Below are 19,678 nucleotides of genomic sequence, written 5' to 3' on the forward strand. Positions count from 1 at the left end.
TTGCTGTATGTGGAGAGAAAGTCCATTTTTGAATTTCCACATGTGTGGGATGACTGTGGTCCGTGTGATCCATTGCCATGAAAAATCTTTATTGTCGCTGGCAGAGTCAGTACAGAATATAACCCTGGTGCTTTTTTTGTGTTGCACATTCCTGTGTCCTCTTATTTAAACCAGTAAATGTATAAAATGGAGACCATGCAGAACACTTCAGTCAGAGAAGTGAAGCCACTTGCCTTTGAACTGCACGGCCCAAGAATGAAAAACTTGGACCAGTCTTCATTTATGGCTAAACTGCGCTGTTTGCTTCTCAGAAATACAAAATATGACATCACTGGAGAACAGTCCTGATTGATGTTCATATGTAGGTGTAATACGAAACAAGTAATGCGTTTTCAGATAACGCAAGAAACAAAATTATTGAAACTATTGAAGAATTGAAGTTTTTTTGTTTTTTTTTTTTCCCCCGTTGATGCTGAGGAATTGTGGGTTGAGGCCTACAGGTTACTGAAGAGCAGGGTACACACTGCATATTTGGAACTGACGCCAGAGTCAAGTCAGTGAACAGAAGTAGGCTGTAAAAATGCACCCAAGTTTAAAAATGGTATTTTCAAAGGAGTCGGGGCGTTTTAGTAAGCCAGTGCGTGTGGATGTGGTATGGAGTATTCATTTTTGCCATTGCTTTTGGATCCTTATGTTAGCTGACTACTCTGTGCTCTTTGTAAATCTGAGCACACAATGTCCTCTGTAGCACAGCAGTTGCATTATATTAGCAAATCCCTAATAATTCAACATAGGGGAGTGGAGGCTCCGGGGCTAAGGATCTGCGCTGGTATCCCAAAGGTTGCCGGTTCGAATCCCCGTCACTGCTAAAAAGAGATCCTACTCTGCTGGGCCCTTGAGCAAGACCCTTAACCTGTAATTGTTCCAGGGGCGCTCGCTGTACAATGGCTGACCCTGCACTCTGACCCCAAGGGCTATGCGAAAACGAGCAAATTCCTAATACGAGAAATCGTATAAGGAGAAATAAAGAACAAAAAAAAACAAAATAGCTATAGTAAAATAGACATTTCTTTCAGTAGTATGCAAAGTCAATCAACCTCCATTCCTTTATGCCCTCTATTTTATCCTGGAAATATCCCAGTGGGACCCTGTTGTCACTTTTAAGATTCTGAAGAGAGTCGCCCAAATCCACCCTCTTATTACACTTAATAGCTGCCTGTTATAAATGAACACAAGTAGGAGAGAAGTTCCATTCCGCTCAAGTTATTTCCATTCTGCATGAAACATGAAATTACAAATTTTTTGGCCATCATTATAAACATCGTGGGGTAAGTAACATGTAAAAAAAAAAATGTTTCTCCTTTAGGTGGAGTATTCCTCTAAGTTAGGTTGGAAGATATCTGTGAAAGTATTCCGAATATAAAATTAGAGCCATTTTTTTCTATTCATAGTTCATTTTAAAGTCAAAAAATAAAATTAGCTCATGGTGAAGTGTTATTGCATGCTACCGACATTATTTTCAAGACTTTTCAAGTTTAAAGAAAAAAAAAAAATGACTTTGTTTTCTCTTTTGCCCATTTGTCCTTCAGGAGGCTGCGAGCTGGATCTTGCCCGGTTTTTCCAGCTTATTAATGAAATGGGTGGTATGCAGCAAGTGACAGACCTCAAAAAATGGAACAAGCTGGCAGACATGCTGCGCATCCCAAAGTCTGCCCAGGACCGACTGGCCAAACTCCAGGAGGCTTACTGTCAGTATTTGCTGTCCTATGATTCTCTGTCACCAGAAGATCGCTCTCGGCTGGAGAAGGAAGTTTTGGCAGAAAAAGAGAATCTGGAGAAAAAGAGGGGCCCCCTGGAGGGACATTCAGAGAACACACACAAGTCACAATCGCTGCCCAGGTTTGAACCCAAAAATGGATTAATCAATGGTGTGGTGCACAAGAATGGCTTCCGCAATAAACTGAAAGAGCTAGACACTCAGTTGAAAACAGGTCGCCGGCGTCTGTTTGCTCAGGAAAAGAAGGAAAATGAAGACGAGAGTGGAGTTCTTTGTGACCAGCACAAATGTATATATAAGGTGAGGCTTTTCTTACTCGATTTTTAAACACAGTTTTTATTTACCCTAGGTTTTATTAAGGAGTTTTCATTACAATTGTTTACATATGTATTATAATATATATATATATCTGTCTGTCTGTCTCTCTCTAAATGTGTGTGCGTATATAGAAATTGTTAAGGGTTGTCAGTCTGAAAAACCTCATAAAGCATTTGAACTTAACTGACAGCTTATAATGTGATCTGCTGTACGTGACCCTCGAATTGGAGGTGCGGACAACCTCTGCCAACCTCACAGCAAGTGGCAGCACAGCCACTCCCCATGGCTGACAGGAAAATATCTATGGGGACATCTGCTGACACTGAAGCACATTGCGCAGACCAACTGATCATTTTCATCACAAATACAAGTCGTACTCAATTAAAGAATTGGAGGTGTGGGCTTGCTCCACCACGTAATTTGGTTTTGAATCCTTTTCGCAGCTTGTGCCAGAGTGGCAACACAACGTGGCTACCAGGAAAAGAACAGTGGTGCTGTGGTGATGGCACACGGCATGGCTGATGGGAAAACAACCCCAGCAACATTGCCCAGGCCATCTGATTGTGTTCATCGTGACAGTCATACATACCAGCAGGGCACAAAAAGGTGGCGGCACTCTCAGCATAGTGACTGGGTGTGCTGTATTTTATAAGCAGTGCATGCACCATCTTTCTTCAAGGTCCAGAGGTCTGAGTGTTTCCTAGTAAAATCTTGAAAGGGGTTTGCTTTTAATTATATATTTTCAAAGCTTATATGGTCATTACTGGTCACTTGATTGTATTGTTGCATGGTATGGTCAGCAGTGTCCTTTAAGCCTTTGGTATGTCTGTCATTTTTTGAGCCAACACACGGTCAACGTGAGTCAGGACTCTCCCCATTACGGATTACTAAGACACCTCATCACATATTTTGGAGCCCTATTGAGCAAAGATTAAAAAATAAAATTAACATGCCTGAGAAAACACAAATGGGTAATTATTCTAGTACAGTACATCCATCCATCCCGCTATATCCTAACACAGGGTCACGGGAGCCAATCCCAGCCAACACAGGGCGCAAGGCAGGAAACAAACTCTGGGCAGGGCGCCAGCCCACCGCAGGGCACACACACCAAACACACACCAAGGCCAATTTAGAATCGCCTAACCTGCATGTCTTTGGACTGTGGGAGGAAACCCACGCAGACACGGGGAGAACATGCAAACACCACACAGGGAGGACCTGGGAAGCGAACCCGGGTCTCCTAACTGCGAGGCAGCAGCGCTACCACTCCGCCACCGTGCCGCCCTAGTGCAGTACATCTCCCAGTAATTCAAAATACACAGTAAAACCAAAATAAAGAACTTGATATAGTTTTACGTCTTGTATGTATCATTTGGCCCAGAGTCCCTTAAACTGAGTGAACTGCAGTTTCATTTAACAGTGGGAGTCCATGCCTGCATTAGCCAAGTTCTCCATTTTTGTTTTATTGTGTTAACGTGAAATATTTATTCATTTGTCTGTATTTTCATCACTGTGTTTATATTGCCTAAAAACAATACACATGCATTTTTAAATCAAAATTCACTTTAAAGGAATTTCACAAACCGATCAGTGCTGAAGCCAAGTAACAGAGTGATGACGTATCTTGCAAAAGTCAGCTGGACTTGGTTCTCCTTGCAAAATGATGTATCAAGCGTTGTAGTAAACCTTATCATTTGCTTTGACCTTACAGAATCTACCATCAGGGCATTCTGGGTGCGTGCCTAGGGGTCTGTGATGGCAAGCAAGGGGCCTTTTCACCAATCCACCTAATGGCATGATGAAAAGAGAGTCTCCTTGCACCAAAATGTCTAAGGGCTACTCCAAACCCCCCAATCCCCCATGGGTTATGAAATGATAGTCTCCACACACCAAGCACAAGATTGGGGTCTGCGCACTGCATTGTTAAAAGTATGATCAGCTCCCTGTTACCCAGGAGCCTGTGGAGGGTCTTAATCCATCCAGGCTAACTGAAAGTATACCAGCGTCCCCCTGAGCAGCAGTACACACGAGTTATTTTCACTTTTAAAAGTGCTAAATACAAAATTGCAAAGACATTCAAAGTGCTCCAGTGGTAATGTGTGCAGCATCGGGTCGTATTCATCTTTTTACACAAAGTGCAGTAGATTTTAAATTTTGCTTTTACTTTATGAGGAAATTATTTACATTTGTTTACCAAGGTTTTAGAGCTCAATTATAGAAAAGCTACCAGGAGCTCAAACAGCTCCATTATAGAAAGACAATATTAAAATACACAATCCGCATGAGTTCAGATGCTGAAGATTGTGTTTTACTAGCATGCTGGGATTCTGTGAGGAAGCAACAAACTGGTACATATGACATTATTTATGTTGGCTTTCACAAATCTATTAATAAGGTAGCAAACTAGGGGTATGGCATAATGAACCTTACCAGAACTAAGAGTAGTCCGTGCTTGGGCCGCTTCTGTTTTTAATTTTCATAAATGATCTGAATAGAAATATCAACAACAAGCTGGTTTCATTTGCAGATGATGCTAAGGTAGGTGGATTGACGGATAATCTTAGGAAGTGTTGAGTCATCACAGAGGGACTTGGACGGCATGCTGGCCTGGGCAGATTTGTGCTGAAATGAAATTTAATGTAAGGAAATGTAAAGTATTACATGTAGTACTCTAAATCTTTAGAGGTTTACACGTAATACATGCAAGTCTCGAGGCTGGTGATCTGGTCGCATGGCCAGGAGGACACTAAAAACAAAAAAAAAAAATACCCTCCAGAAACAAAATCTGCAGGGGTTCCAAGGCCAAAAGACCACCCAGCCTCCACTGGGTATTCTACCTAAGATAAATGTTCTTGTTAATTCATTCCTTATTGTTAACAGGCTTGAATGGCATGAGTATTGTATGCGTCAACTGGCTGTATTTTATGTTGAGCTTGTTAATGATCATTGAATTTATTAATCCTCGTGATTTGAAACGTGATTTTCTTCAGCTAAGTAGTTTGTTCTGTTCTATGCAGCCAGGTGTGTCCCACTTTATTTTTGATCTGTTACTTTACAGGGAAGGTCTGTGTCGTTAACCACGTTCTACAGGACGGCTAGAAATACTATGAACATGTGCTTTAATAAGGAGCCCGAGGCAGCTGAAGTTGAGGTAAGTCTGCACCCTTTTTAAATTCGAATTAGGCGTCCATTTCTACAGGTTTCCTTCGTGAGTCTGAGTTAAGGCTGTCACATTCACACCCTCATTTTGAGGACTTTTGACATGCATATTACAATTTGAATGTTCAAAATGAAGTGAAAAATTGTAAAGCATTCCAGAATGTTATTTCTTATTCTTAAAAAAAAAATAAAATAAAACACTTTAATAAAGGGTGGGATGGCATTTATTGTCATCTGTATTTTCCGTTATGTAAAACAATGAGGACTGCTCAGCAATACGTGGATTAGCTGACTTGCTGCCTGATCCTTGAACTTCTGAACTCTTTCTGAGTTTGAGATGAATTTTGCATTACTTTGCATCAAGGCCAGACTTCTGCGTGCTCTCCACCTGGGACCCAGAAATGAATCCAAAGAAGTATTCCTGTCACTAGACTGACGCTTCAAGATTTAAAGTAGCAGTCTTTTACTGTTACCCCTGAGGTAACTCGTCCATCACTTGCTTGTGTGCACACTGGCGTCCCCAAGGCTGCTCGTCTCCATGTAAGACAAGAGTATGCAGTGACAGGACCTGCATCGGCCAAAGCATAAAGAAAGAGGGTGGCAGCAGATGGAAGATAAGATACAAGTGATAACTAAAAAGTAGTTCTGGTGAGGCGTTTATGGAAAAGGAAATAAAGTGCTGACTGTGGACGCGAGTCTTGGCTGCAGAGAATGGGATTTTGTGCTTCCAAAGTTGTTTTAGGCGTGAGGCTGCAAGCTTTATGCTCACTAATTTGGATGAATTTCTAACCATCAGCAGTCCTGGATTTCTGGAGACTTTATTTCCATTTTTGAACAATTAAACTGTGAACATATATCTTGCATTGATCTTGTTAGCAACACCCCATTGCTGTAGTGCTGACCTCATCCCGTCCAAGTGCTACAAGCCGTATAATGAATATTGAGTCTTCTATGTGCTCCATTTTTTCTTTTCATATTCAAATAGCACATGCAGCATGTGAATCTCCTTACCATTTCAACCAGAAGGCTGTGTCATTCACAAAAGCTGCTAACACGTATTTTACCTCTGGATTATTCAGAATATTCTACCCTCCAGTGTTTCCACTTGGCTCCACAGCAGCTTTTAAATGGATGGCTGTTTACATGAACACTTCACCCAAGGCCATCGCTGTATCCTACCCTCGGGATAGTGCCAAAAACGCTGTGACAAGTTATTTCCAAATGTACCTTCACAATATGGAGGGTGTCATTTCCTAAAACAGAAGCTTAGCCACTTCAAAGGCAGGGTATTCCCTTAACATTTAACTTGGTGATGCGGGCTTTTTTTGGTAAATATTTTATGTGTACTCTAGTCAGCCATAGCATTAAAATCACTGACAGGTGAAGTGAATAAAATTGATTATCTCGTTACAATGGCATCTGTCATGGGTGGGATGTATTAGGCAGCAAAGTGAACGGGCAGTTCTTGAAGATGATGTGTTGGGTCTGAGCGACTTTGACAAGGGCTAGAAGGCTGGCAGCAGAAGTTCTTGTGGGGCTGTTACTGGTATGTAGTGCTTACCAAGACTTCTTGATGTACTTGGGGAGAGAAGCCTAGCCTGACTGGTCTGATTCAGCAGAACAACAGCAAGAACATTTATTTTTAGAGCACTTTTTTATACAAAGGGTGTAGCCCAAAGTGCTTTACAAGAAGAAGAAAAACCGAAGAAAGTGAAGAAAAGAAAGGAAAAATATAAAAAGAAAATGGTCAGTCGGTCAGTTATTGTCCAACCCACTATATCCTAACACAGGGTCACTGAGGTCTGCTGGAGCCAATCCCAGCCAGCACACGGCGCAAGGATGGAACAGATCCCGGGCAGGGTGCCAGCCCACCACAGAAAAATAAAATTAGGCAATAATAATTAACAAAGTATAAAGTAAGGTTCAAAGGCCAGGGAGGACAGAAAAAACAAACCAAAAAAAAAAAAACAAAATCTGCAGGGGTTCTGAGGCCACGAGACCTCCCAGCCACCACTAGGCATTCTACCTAACATCAATGACCTCAATCAGTCCTCGTTGTATTCAGGGTTCACATGGAAGAATTAGATGATGATGGTCATGAGGACCTCTGGCCTTTATTCCACTAATGTAGGGACATCACGGAGCTTTGATCAGGTGGTGAGGGCGCAGGTCACCACCACAGAAAACCAGAAAAAGAACAGCAGAGAAAGAAAGGGTTAGTAAGGATTGCAGAGCCATGGAAAAAATATTAAATGCATATACAGAATATCAGGGTTACACTAAAATGAAGCTTTGAGAAAGCCATGTTACAATAACAGGTTTTTCGCCGTTTTTTTAAAGTGCTCCACCGTATGAGCCTGGCGAATTTCTGTCGGTAAGCGATTCCAGATTTGAGGTGCATAACAGCAGAAGGCCGCCGGCCTCACCTCTTCTTTTAAGTTTAGCTCTTGGAATTCTAAGCAGACCCTCATTTGAAGATCTAAGGTTACGATTTGGAGTGTACTGAAGAGCTGCTGTAGCACAAATTGCTGCAAAACTGAATGCTGGCCATGAGAGAAAGATGTCTGAACACACAGTGCATCGCAGCTTACTGTGTAGCCATAGACCAGAGTGCTCATGCTGGTCCCTCTCCACCGCCAAAAGCATCTACAATGGGCAGGTGAGCATCAGAATTGAAAATGTGAAGCAATGGAAGAAGGTGGCCTTGTCTGATGAAATCATACGAACGGCCATGTGCATGTGTGTCATTTACCTGGGAAAGAGATGGCAGCAGGATGCACCATGGGGAGAAGGCAAGCCGTCAGATTCAGTGTGATGTGCTGGGCAGTGTTCTGCTGGGAAACCTTGGGTCCTGATGTTCATTGGTGATGTTACCTTTGATACGTACCACTTACAGATTGTTCCAGAACATGTGTACCCCTTCATGACAATGGTATTCTCCAGTAGCAGTGACCTATTTCAGCAGCGTAATGCATCGTAGTGCAAAAGGCAGTTTTGTGTGTGTCCCTTGTAATGCTTCCGTGTACAGTAGTTGTCTCTCAGCAGTTCAATGTAATGTCCCTGATTAACAGTCTGGTCATGAGTGACAAATCTGTCAGTGTTGAAACCATCATCATTCTTGTCCCCTGAAACCCTGCCTTGGTGGCTTGGAAGAAAAAAATTGCCAAAGTGACATGCATAATTGTAGAATAAATGGCATAAATGTGCATTAGATCAACTCGACATGATGCCATCAGTGGATTGATTAACCGATAAACTGATTACAATACTTAGCGGTAAATTCAAAAACTACACCCTACTCCTGTGTTTAGGGCCGATTCTGGAATTCTTTTCTGCCCCTCCCCCCCATATACTTTATAAAAAGTCATGTACATGCACCCTCAATTTTTTTTTTATGTATTTATAATGTATCACATTTTAATGTCAATAGTTGCTTTAGACCAGGGGTCCTCAATCCCGGTCCTGGAGGGCCGCAGTGGCTGCAGGTTTTTGCTCCAACCCGAAGCACTTACTGCTCAAGTAACACTTCTGCTTCAATTTAGTTGTTTTGCTCGTTGCGATTTTGAACCCGTATTGCTTGTTTTAGTCTTAAACAGCTGTGTTCTTGGTTTTTAATTGCTCCTAATTAACAATAACATGCAAATGACAAAAGAGACCAGCATTTCTCCATTTAGCTTGTTACCCTTTAAACCTCTGTGTGTATTTATCAGGCACTATTGGGTTTAATTAAATACTTAGAAGGAAAGTGAAGGACTGAGAATCACTCCTCCATTTTAGCCTTCAGATCATTTGGATGATATCCTTAGAAATTAAGGGGAAGAAAATCTAGGATATGATAATGAGCTGACATAGCAGCGTTAAAGCACTAATAAGCCATGAAATTAAATAACAGTAATCCCTCGCTATATCGCGCTTCGACTTTCACGGCTTCACTCCATCGCGGATTTTAAATGTAAGCACATCTAAATATATATCACAGATTTTTTGCTGGTTCGCGGATTTCTGCGGACAAATGTGTCTTTTAATTTATGGTACATGCTTCCTCAGTTTGTTTGCCCAGTTGATTTCATACAAGGGACGCTATTGGCGGATGGCTTAGAAGCTACCCAATCACAGCATGTATTACTTATTAAATAAAACTCCTCAATGATATACGATATTCTTCCCGCGCGGTGCTTGATTGTTTGATTTTCTCGGTCTCTCTTAATCTCTGCCTGACGGAGGGGCTGTTTGCACAGAGGCTGTTTGCCTAGAGGATACGGACGCTCCTCTACAAAATGCCGCCTTATCACGGTGCTTCGGCATACTTAAAAGCACGTATTGATTTTTTGATTGCTTGCTTTTCTCTCTCTCACTCTGACATTCTCTGCTCCTCACGGTGCTCCTTTGAAGAGGAGATATGTTTGCATTCTTTTAATTGTGAGAAAGACCTGTCATCTCTGTCTTGTCATGGAGCAGTTTAAACTTTTGACTAAAGGGTGTTATTTCATATCTAGAGGGCTCTAATAATGTTAACAGTGTGGGAGAGTTTATAAGGGCTTCAAATATATAAAAATAACCATACAAACATATGGTTTCTACTTCGCGGATTTTCATCTATCGCGGAGGGTTCTGGAACGCAACCCCCACGATCGAGGAGGGAATACTGTATTGGCAAGAATTGCTTTCTAATGAAGCAGCCGGGTGAGAACAAAAACCTGCAGTCACTGCGGCCCTCCAGGACTGTGACTGAGGACCCCTGCTTTAGATGCTGGCCTTGGAGCTCATTTTCTGTTTTGAAATGATTTCTTTTTGAAATAATCTTACCTCCATAAAGCCGATTTCTAAAATGTGAAATGAGAATTTAACTTTGTGTTCTCACTTTTTTTTTTCTTTCTTTCAGCAAGAGTACTGGAGGATAGTGGAACATAAAGATTGCCATGTGGCTGTACATTATGGCAAAGTGGATACGACAACACATGGAAGCGGTTTCCCTGTGGGAAAGTCAGAGCCATTTTCAAAGTAAGTCTCCTTGATGATACATAAAAGTAACATTTTGTAGGATGGTTTGCTGTGCTTCTGTTTAAATTTGAAGGATGACCGAGGTTCCTATTTAAATAAGACTGAGATTCAACAATAAAACAGATCACAAGATGATAAGAATATTGGGTGTATTTATCAACTTGTTTGTTGGTGTCAACACTACTGTAGTAGCAGTTATTGCATTTAATTCAGCAATTCTTGGTTTTTCAGTATGACAATGAGCTAACTACCACATGCACTTCAGAGGAGGTCATCCACCCGAAGCTCCACATGTTAGATGGGAGACCAACTAGGAAAAGCTGGGGTTAATGCTGGAGAGGCCAGCAGGGGGCGCTTACCCTGTGATCTGAATGTAGGTACCAGTGCAGTGACTGGGACACACTGCTCTTAAAAATGGCGCCATCCTTCATATAAGACATAAAACCGAGGTCCTCGCTCTCTGTGGTCACTAAGCATCCCTGGGCGTCCTTGGTAAAGAGTAGGGTGTATTCTGATGTCCTAGCTAAACTGCCCACCATGGCGTAGTAATTTTGTCCCCCTTAATCATCCCTTGTCTCTAATTAGCTAACTATCTCTCACCACTTCACCATCTAATAGCTCATGTGTGGTGAGCGTACAGACGCACAAATGGCTGCCATCACATCATCCAGGTGGATGCTGCACATTAGTGGTGGTTGAAATGGCTCCCCACTCACTATGGAAAGCGCTTTGAGTAGTGAGAAAGATTGCTATATAAATGTAAAGTATTATTGTTATTAACTGTTAGCTGAGTTCAATTAAGTAATGCAATGACACGAGAGCGGAAAGGTATGTTGGCAGAGTTCCTTTGTTTTGTGTGGCATGCTTGTTATTGCCTAACCTGTGAGTTTCTGTCCACTATATATTTTCTTTCATGCTGGCACCCATTATGAACTTCTCTACAGATGGTCGGAGCGGCATTGTACAGTCCACTCTGATTCAGCAGCCAACTCCTTGACTGCTTTGGTCTTTAAATGAAATGTATTTTATGTTCCTCTGGTAGACTGTAGAACTGACACTTGAGGATCAAGTCTGCCTGAAAGCAAGTGGTGTGTGTGCCTAATGTTAGAGCCTTCTTGGAACAACCAGAAAGGTTAGGAGGGCTGAGGCAAGGGAGGCTGTCTTTAAACATCAGGTTTGAATTTTGTTAGCTTTGTCCTGTCTGTTGTATTATTATGGATGAAAAATTCTAGACAATTAATATAAATAAGGCCTATTGGTCTCTAAGAGGTCAACAGCTTGGTGTGCGGCCAAAAAGACTTCTGTATAAAGCCGTTAAAAGCGGGCTTTTTGTTTTGTTACCATTTTAATTGCTTTTTTACAGGGCATTTAATGCTTCCCTGTATTTACCCTTTTTAAACATCTACAGAGACTGCTGATAGAACACGAGCACATAATAAAGCTAAACATAACTAAGCTGCCCTAGTATCTCATCCAGAAACTTCCTAAAGGTGGTCGAGGTTGTTTCTTCTTCAACTCCATGTCTTGGTAGTTTGGTCCAGATTCCCACAACTCTTTGCATAAACAAGTGCTTCCTGGTTTCAGTCCTAAATGCAGCTCCCCTTAATTCCCACTGGTGTCCAAGAGCTCTTCTGGATCTGCTGTGTCTATCAATGCCTTTGAGGGTTTTCAAGACGTGGATTAGGTTTCTACACTTGCCTCCTCTGCTCACCACTAACCTGGTTTCATTCTCTGAGTCTGTCACAGTCAGACATGTCCTTAAGTCCTGGGATGCACCTGAATGCTCCCCTCTGCACGGCTTTGTGCCGCTTTGCCTTTCTTGTAGCCTGGTGCCCAGGAGTACACACTCAGATGAGGTCTCACTAGTGCATCATATGGCCTCATCCTCATGTTCCTACGTTTATATGTCACTGTTTTTTGTGAAATGCCTAAATGAAACAAGTGCTGCGTCAACATAAACTCTGATCTCCTTGCTTTCTGCACTCAGTGTCTCCCATCTTGTACTTATGATTGATGTTCCTTTTGCCCATGTGTACACTTTGCACTTTTCTCCATTAAACTGCGTTTCCCCGTTCAAACCTGCTGAAAGAGTTTTTTTTTTTTTTTTTTTGCCTCTTTCAGATATTATGAATTAAAATGTTATAATCAGCAATAAAAGGACATTTACTCTCATAATTAATTGTACCCCAAAAAATATCAGGAGATTTCCTTGTCAAATCCAAGAAAATGTCGCAGGCGGTATTTTGATAGCATAGCACTCCATGAACTGACTTAGCTGTGCTAAAGGGGGTGGCTGTTTTATCTTGGCTGAGGTCAAAGCCGCCATCAGAAAACATCTGTTTTATACTCTGAGGCAGAGCACGGAGATGTCTCTTGAGAAAGATTACTTTATGCAGTAAAAGTTTATTTAAGGCAATTGATGGGTGCATATCGGGCTGTGCAGGGTTTGCCTGCCGCGTTCTTCTGGAAATGTATGCTTTTCTTTTTCTTTTTTTTATTTACTCTTAAATAGACAATTGAAACATCAGTTACAAGAAATTAAAGCATTTTAGTCTTTTTGTTTTCAACTTTTTGTTGGCCTTAGCTATAAATATAAACAGCTTTGTAACTTCAAGACATATCTTGTATTTGTAAAGTTAATTATTCTGCTTCTTACAGGCATGGATGGAACCTTACTGTCCTTCCTAATAATACAGGATCCATCCTGCGACACCTTGGTGCTGTGCCTGGTAAGATTTTCTTCCCTTTTCTTTGAATTTATTCATTCAAACTCGGCTGCAAGACGTCACTTCATTTTCTAACCCGCTTAATCCAAGGCCAGAGTCATGCAGGAGAGGGGCTGGTGGGCCGGAGCGTCTCCTGGCTAGCATGGGATTCAAGGCAAGAACAAACCCCCAGACAGAACGCCAGTCCATTGCAGGGCCAATTTAGGATCGCCATTTCACCTGACCTGCATGTCTTTGGACTGTGGGAGGAAGAACATGCAGACTTCACGCAGGGATGACCGGGACACAAACCCTGGGCTCCTTACACCACCATTGTGCCATCCCCTCCACAAAATAAGACCTTTCAAATCTCATGTGCATTTTGAAAAGTCTAAACCAGTACACTGGTACAGTAAATGTGTGGAGGGTAAAGGGCTTTAGTTGTCATTAACTGTTTTTTGTTGTGCTTGAAGCAAAGCTTCTTACATCAGTCATCAGCAAGTTGTTTAATTAAAATATTTTGCAATAATTAACAGATAAGTTTTAATTTTTGAATTATTGTAAAGAGGTCAAACGTAAAAGTTTTAGACATTACTGAATATGATTTGGCTGTTGCTCTTAAGACGTTTGTCCATGTATGTGCGAGATGGGACCCAAAGACTCTGCAATCGGTTCCTAGCACAGGAATAACGTGTAGTTCTCGAATATGCTGCTAGTTATCATAGGTGTACAGTTTGGTCAATCAGTCCTTAAAGTAGCATCATGCTGAGCTGATCAAGTGTGTATTTCTAGAATTAATTTGACTTTCATGCATGGGACTTGGGTGGTTTTTTTGGCCAAACTAGCGTAGCAGATTTTTCAAATGATAATGATGATGATCACATTTTTCAACATTAATAGACTTGTTCATAAAGAGTTTGTTCCATGCACAGTTAATCACTGGTGAGACATCTACGGAAAATGATCAGGAAAAAAAATCCAAAGAAAACTGGGTATTGCACCGTGATGGCACACCTTCACACACCCCACGTTGTCACTCAAGAGTTTTTGAGCAAAGCCAATGTTTTACACTCATTGGATTCACCAGATTGTGCTTCCTCTGACTGCTTTTTGATCTCAAAATTCAAATTTATACTAAAGGGAAGAAGACCTGCTACCATGGAAAGAAATCCAAAAAGCACAGCAGGTTCTAGATATGGTAACGAAAAGTGAGTACAGGATTTGTGTCTGAGCGGAAGATATGCACTGGGACAGGCGGATTGTATCTGAGGAGGTGTTTTCAAGGGGAGAATAGTAAATGTAATATTTTTAACAGTTTGGGTCTCCCTCGTATTCAGCTGTGGCAAACAAACTTGGTGCAATTGTAAAGAGAGAAGCAGATCATAGAATGCTTGAATAGTTTTATTGTCAAATTATACAAAGAGTATGCGACACGTGTTTCACCCTAATTCTGGGCTCGATTCTCGAGAAGGGGTGCAGTGAGTGTGTACGTCTGATGAGCCCAGAATTAGGGCAAAACACGTGTCGCGTACTCTTTGCATTATTTGACGGTAAAAACTATTTATATATATATATATATATATGTACAGTGTGTGTATATAAACAACACACACACACACACACACACACACACACTTGGATGGCTGTAAATTCTTCTTTACTAGTCTGTCAAGTCTTGTAATCTGACTTAATTGTGATGCTTTTACACCATAGTAGGTGAAACCAGTGGGTTACCTTTAATCCACTCAGGTAAGGACTATTAATAAATTACTTTTAGCAAGAAAAACAGTTCAGAAAATAAATAAATGATGCCCAAACCTGCACTGACCTTTGCAATTGATGTGTTTAAAGCATTAACAGTGTTCTGTCGTAACTTTTTTGCAGGAGTGACCATTCCCTGGCTAAACATTGGTATGGTCTTTTCTACCTCATGCTGGTCTCGAGACCAAAATCGCCTTCCATACATTGATTACTTACACACTGGTGCTGACTGCATTTGGTAGGTATTTGAATGTCTTCAACTGAGTTTTGGGTAGGCTGCTAGTTAAACTAACTTGGCTTTATGTACTTACTACATGGATGTTCGACTATAAATGATTTAGACTGATTCTGTGTCCCCCGTGCGTAGCCCTTTGGAGTCTTCTTGGAGAGAGCGAGAGAGGGAGATGTATAGATACAAGATATAGAGAGAGAGATTTAGATATACAGAGAGACATATTGGCCATGAATACATAATGATAGCAACACCACAAACCTTTATGGCATATATGGTGTAACTGCCTGCCATTTCTTGTGTGTGTATGTTAGTATGTACATACGTAGAGCTATTCTACATTTTTAAGCAATAGTCAAGGCTCATTTTAGAGACTAAAAGTAAGCAATCATATTCTTCCCTAAGGAGAATGTTGTAAATGGAAGAGCTGTGCGTCTCCTCCTTAATGTAAATTTTAATATGCTTCATACTTTATGCTCCTTGAAGTCTAATTGGTAATCTTTGTTTCTACATTTGTACTTCTCTTCTGTTTATTCCTTTTAGTTTTTGTATATGATGATTTAACACTTTGATACATTATAACAAAATATTCTTGCCCTCCTATTAAAATGAACCACACTCACACTGCAGAGTGTTTCAAATTGGGACTTGGGAGTCTCGGCAGTGTGTGCTGTGTACATAGAATTGCTCCAAATTTTTGATATAGATGTCTAATGAATATAATGAAGCATTCATCTTGAGGCAAGACTTCATGCCCTCAGATGTACATTTCTGTGCTCAAAAGAGGCACAATTCTGTGAGAATCTGAATTTTTTCCATTACTTTTGGAGTTGTATCAACAGTTTCTAGCCCTGTGTTTAATAGTCTATTGACCGTTGGTGTAATTTAGGGGTTTTCTTCTGTGGAATTTAACACACTCTTGTAAAAATTATAAAACCAATATATGAACTGGAGCGATGTTTGAGTTAAATACCGAGAATTAAAAGTGAAGTAGACTAAATTAAGATGTAGCCTAGTATGACTCTGGACTCGCACCACAAACCATCTCAGTTCTCAGATTTGCACTGTGGTAACTGCTGGTGGTCAGTCACAATCCCGCCGTGTCTCCGCCTCAGAAGTGACTTCTTTATACTAGCGGAGAACTACTGTGGAACAGATTGATGTATGTTGAAGTTATCAGGACCACCGCAATGGATGTGTTTTTGAGGGGGGCACAATTATCCTGAGGTCTAAACTGGAAGGTGATAACAGTTATTCTAAGGGGCTGATAACTTACACAAACCAAGTGACTCACTAATTAAATGTTAATAATTGTTCAGGATTTTTTCAAATGTTCTTTACACTTTGAGGGCTATAATGTGTAAATAAACACAGCAGGTAAGGATTTGACAGGGTCTGAGCATTTTTAGGAGTTGTCATGCAAATGAAGTCCTCAATATTAAACATTCTGCACATTATATTGCTACTTGCAAAATCAATAAAATAGTCAGGATTAGAACTGGTGTTTGGTTTGAACAAATTATGGTTCATTAATACTGCAAAAAGGAGGAGAGTAGAGAATGGCTAGACATATTGAAGCTACTGATCCCATAATCAATCTTCGCCTGAAGGTTAAATGTCCGCTCGCCTCTACTGTGCTCCCATACTCTGAGACCCTTGAGGATCTCACACAGTCCACAGAGCAGACCTCGCTGATGGATTATTTCAAGTCGGCACGTCCTTCACAGTCTCCAACTCCATCTGCCAGCCATATAGTGTCGGAGGTGATGTCAAGACCACACCAGATTTTTTTTTTTTTTAATTGAGATGTTAGCACAAAAGTTGACAGAATTCTAGGGAATGACTAGCGGGAGAAACATTTTGCTTGTTACCAAATGTATTTTAATGGTGGTTTCTTGGTTACTGTGTAATGAAAAGTGGATATTAACAGAAATGTTTTGTCCTAAAGAATACTATGCAGAAAAGTGCTTTTTGAGCAATCTCAGGTTTTGGTGTTCACAGACACCTAACCCCCTATTTCCCATAGGATCAGTACTAACATTGGCATCTTTGGCTTTCATGCCACCTGCTAGCAGTGTTGCCCTTGTGAAAGCTGAGGATTGGCTGTGTATGCCAGTGGCATTTGTGTGATTTGGGTGCTTGACTGAGAGTCGTGCTGGTGCTTCTCTGCAGTCCTGTTGTTTCTGTAGAAGTCGTCTTCTTTTCAAATTGGTAGATTCGTACAGTAGGCCTCACCCTGTTGCTGTATATCTTATAGAGAAAGTGTTATTGTATTTTCTGTATTGTAGAAAAACCAAACGGGTATTGGCACCAGTTGTTTTGTTGGTGACCATCACATTGTGTGAATGCTGAAGAAATGCATTTAAAAGTACGTGAGTTTAAAAGCTTTTACGCTGTCTCTGGTTATCTGTCAATGAGTTGACATCATCTTTCCAATTGGAAAATGTTATGCCAGTGTTACATCAGTAATTAATCTGTGTGTGTGTGCAAACATACTATATATATGTATCAAATGATGCATATTGCTACGTAGTAAGAGGGTCTTTTTTTGTTTATATAGCTTGTTGAGTGGTCTACAGGTTTTTTTTTTTATTAAAAGAAATTAGCATTGTTGATATGCAAGTTCTGACCAAACAGAATGTTAGTCACTTCATTAATGTGCATTTCTTTAAATTATCGTGGAAACCTGTTGGAAAGCTCAAGGCAAGTGTCTTCATTATCGAAAGTAAGGGCGATTACCCTGAGTGAGCAGCAGAGCCAACATACGGGCGTACAGTATATGCTACTGCCATTTATTAAAAACCGAAAACCAATCCATGGAATATTCTTCTAAATTCTTGAACTTCTTGAAAATCCTTGGATGGTTTTAAGTTGTATAAGCCTATGAAATAATGTATAACTGTTTTCAGGTGTCCAGTAAGACTTTATGCAGCCTGTCCTTGGTTATCTTCTCTTAACAGATTGGTTTGGTCATTTTCAAGTCAAAGTTATTTCTTGACGATGTTAATTTGCCACATGAAATTGTGTTTTAATGTGAAACATGGAATGCTTGGCCTGTTCTTGCATTTTAAAATGGGGTTGAAGGGGCCGGGGTCTGAACTTGAAAAGAATGCCTTAAAGTTTAACACGTATGTACATTTTTCAACGCCTAGGGTATTGCGAAGTATCGATCCTCGACTTGAGATTGCACACATGTATTGCCAAGCAGGGTATTCATGTCATTTTAAGATGGGGGGAAAAGGAAAGCATCTTCATGAAATTTGGTCATTTTTAAAGGAGACGGGCTGTGCATTTCACTTCCTTAATCATTTGTGGCAATCCTTGGTCTCCAGTTGTGCGGTTTTGGTTGGAAAAGTCATCAGCAAGCGCCGTTATTGGTGTTATTAAATGTTGATGGCCAGATGGGAATTGCTATGTCTGCTCTGTGAACAACTAAAGAATAATATTATGGACTTGAGTTAATGTCTCAGTCAGTCTACCAGTAGGAATAGGCAGTGAAACTTCTGTTTACTCACTCAAAAGCTTTTTACTCTTTTCTTGTATTGCCAGCAAAAGCGACTGTGCAGGTGCTATAAAAATGTGACAATTGGTTTGTGAAATTTCAGGCTGTGTCGTTGTGGTTTGGCTCCATCACATAATCTGCCCGTTGAATGTTCTCCGTTTTATCGTACGTGCAAAACAAATCCCACAGAGTGTATGATGCCATGTGTTGATTGGCCCTGTTAATTTGGTATCGATGTTGGCACTTTCAAAATCTAACCCTTTGAAAAACAAAATGCATTGCAGTTATCAGTGAAGTTCACACTTTTTGTTATGTGTTTTCATGTTAAATCAGTGCTGAAATTTGACTTTGGTATCAATCCAAGCTTTCGGACCTCAGTATCTAATCCCAAAATGGTTCTCAAGAAAATAACCGATCACTCAACACCCCGCCCCCCTATCTTACTCCTAACATCCCTGATTCTTCTCCCGCTCCTCCCGAACTACACATCACTTCCATCTTGATAGCCATGGCTATTCTGTTTAAAACAGAATATATTAGGTGAAAAGTAAATGTCGTCATGTAATTCATTTTGAACTATTAAGGACTTGGGTAATCCTGTGTTGCCGGCGCTGGCACATGCTTTTGAATTACAGCAGATGCTTACTCATATCAAATGATTTTAGGGCGTCCTGACTGCTCTTGTCGCGATATCAAACACTCGGTGCACTTTGTTACAGAGCATCATTTGTTACTAGCCATGGTGGAGAATCACAACGAGAAACCGAGCTGCGTTGACATTATATTCAGCCCGAAGCTGTGGAAACCTGGCATATTGGAGGCGTGCCTTTGGAAATGTCTAAACACCAGCCACTGCGAGCAGGAAACGTGTCCTGAGCTCCGTCAAATAGTACCACGAAGCTGTGATGACTTGTGTTGTCACACGCTGAAAACACACAAGATACCTTCTCTTAAAGTCAAACCTTGGCTGCTTCAAAGACGGGATGTACTCCATGAGTTTTAAGGGCTTTTTGTTTTCACCTTTGGGCTCTGGTACTTCCATCGCCATTTTAAAATCAATGGAAGAACAGTATCGGTGCTTTTTGGTTTTTTGTTTTTTTAATTTGTAATAAATGCTTTATTTTAAAACACAATTTTATGTGCCAATTTAATCTATACCATGATTGTGAAGAAACAACTTTGATTTGCACAGAAAAAATAACCAAACGTATCCTTTAACG

At 40.7% G+C, this 19,678-nt stretch overlaps 1 protein-coding gene across 3 annotated transcripts in view; it reads left to right on the forward strand.

Annotated features, from left to right (window-relative positions):
* LOC120515622 (protein Jumonji-like) overlaps nt 1–19,678 on the forward strand; it is a 269,278-nt gene that overhangs the window by 229,676 nt on the left and 19,924 nt on the right. For all 3 annotated transcript variants that reach the window (XM_039736756.1, XM_039736757.1, XM_039736754.1), the window contains 5 exons: nt 1,590–2,077; nt 5,157–5,249; nt 10,140–10,258; nt 12,917–12,987; nt 14,848–14,962. In XM_039736756.1, the coding sequence (XP_039592690.1) occupies nt 1,590–2,077; nt 5,157–5,249; nt 10,140–10,258; nt 12,917–12,987; nt 14,848–14,962 (886 nt within the window). The remainder of the gene's footprint in view (nt 1–1,589; nt 2,078–5,156; nt 5,250–10,139; nt 10,259–12,916; nt 12,988–14,847; nt 14,963–19,678) is intronic.

Source organism: Polypterus senegalus, chromosome 15 (genome assembly GCF_016835505.1).
Source record: "Polypterus senegalus isolate Bchr_013 chromosome 15, ASM1683550v1, whole genome shotgun sequence".
NCBI lineage: Eukaryota > Metazoa > Chordata > Cladistia > Polypteriformes > Polypteridae > Polypterus > Polypterus senegalus.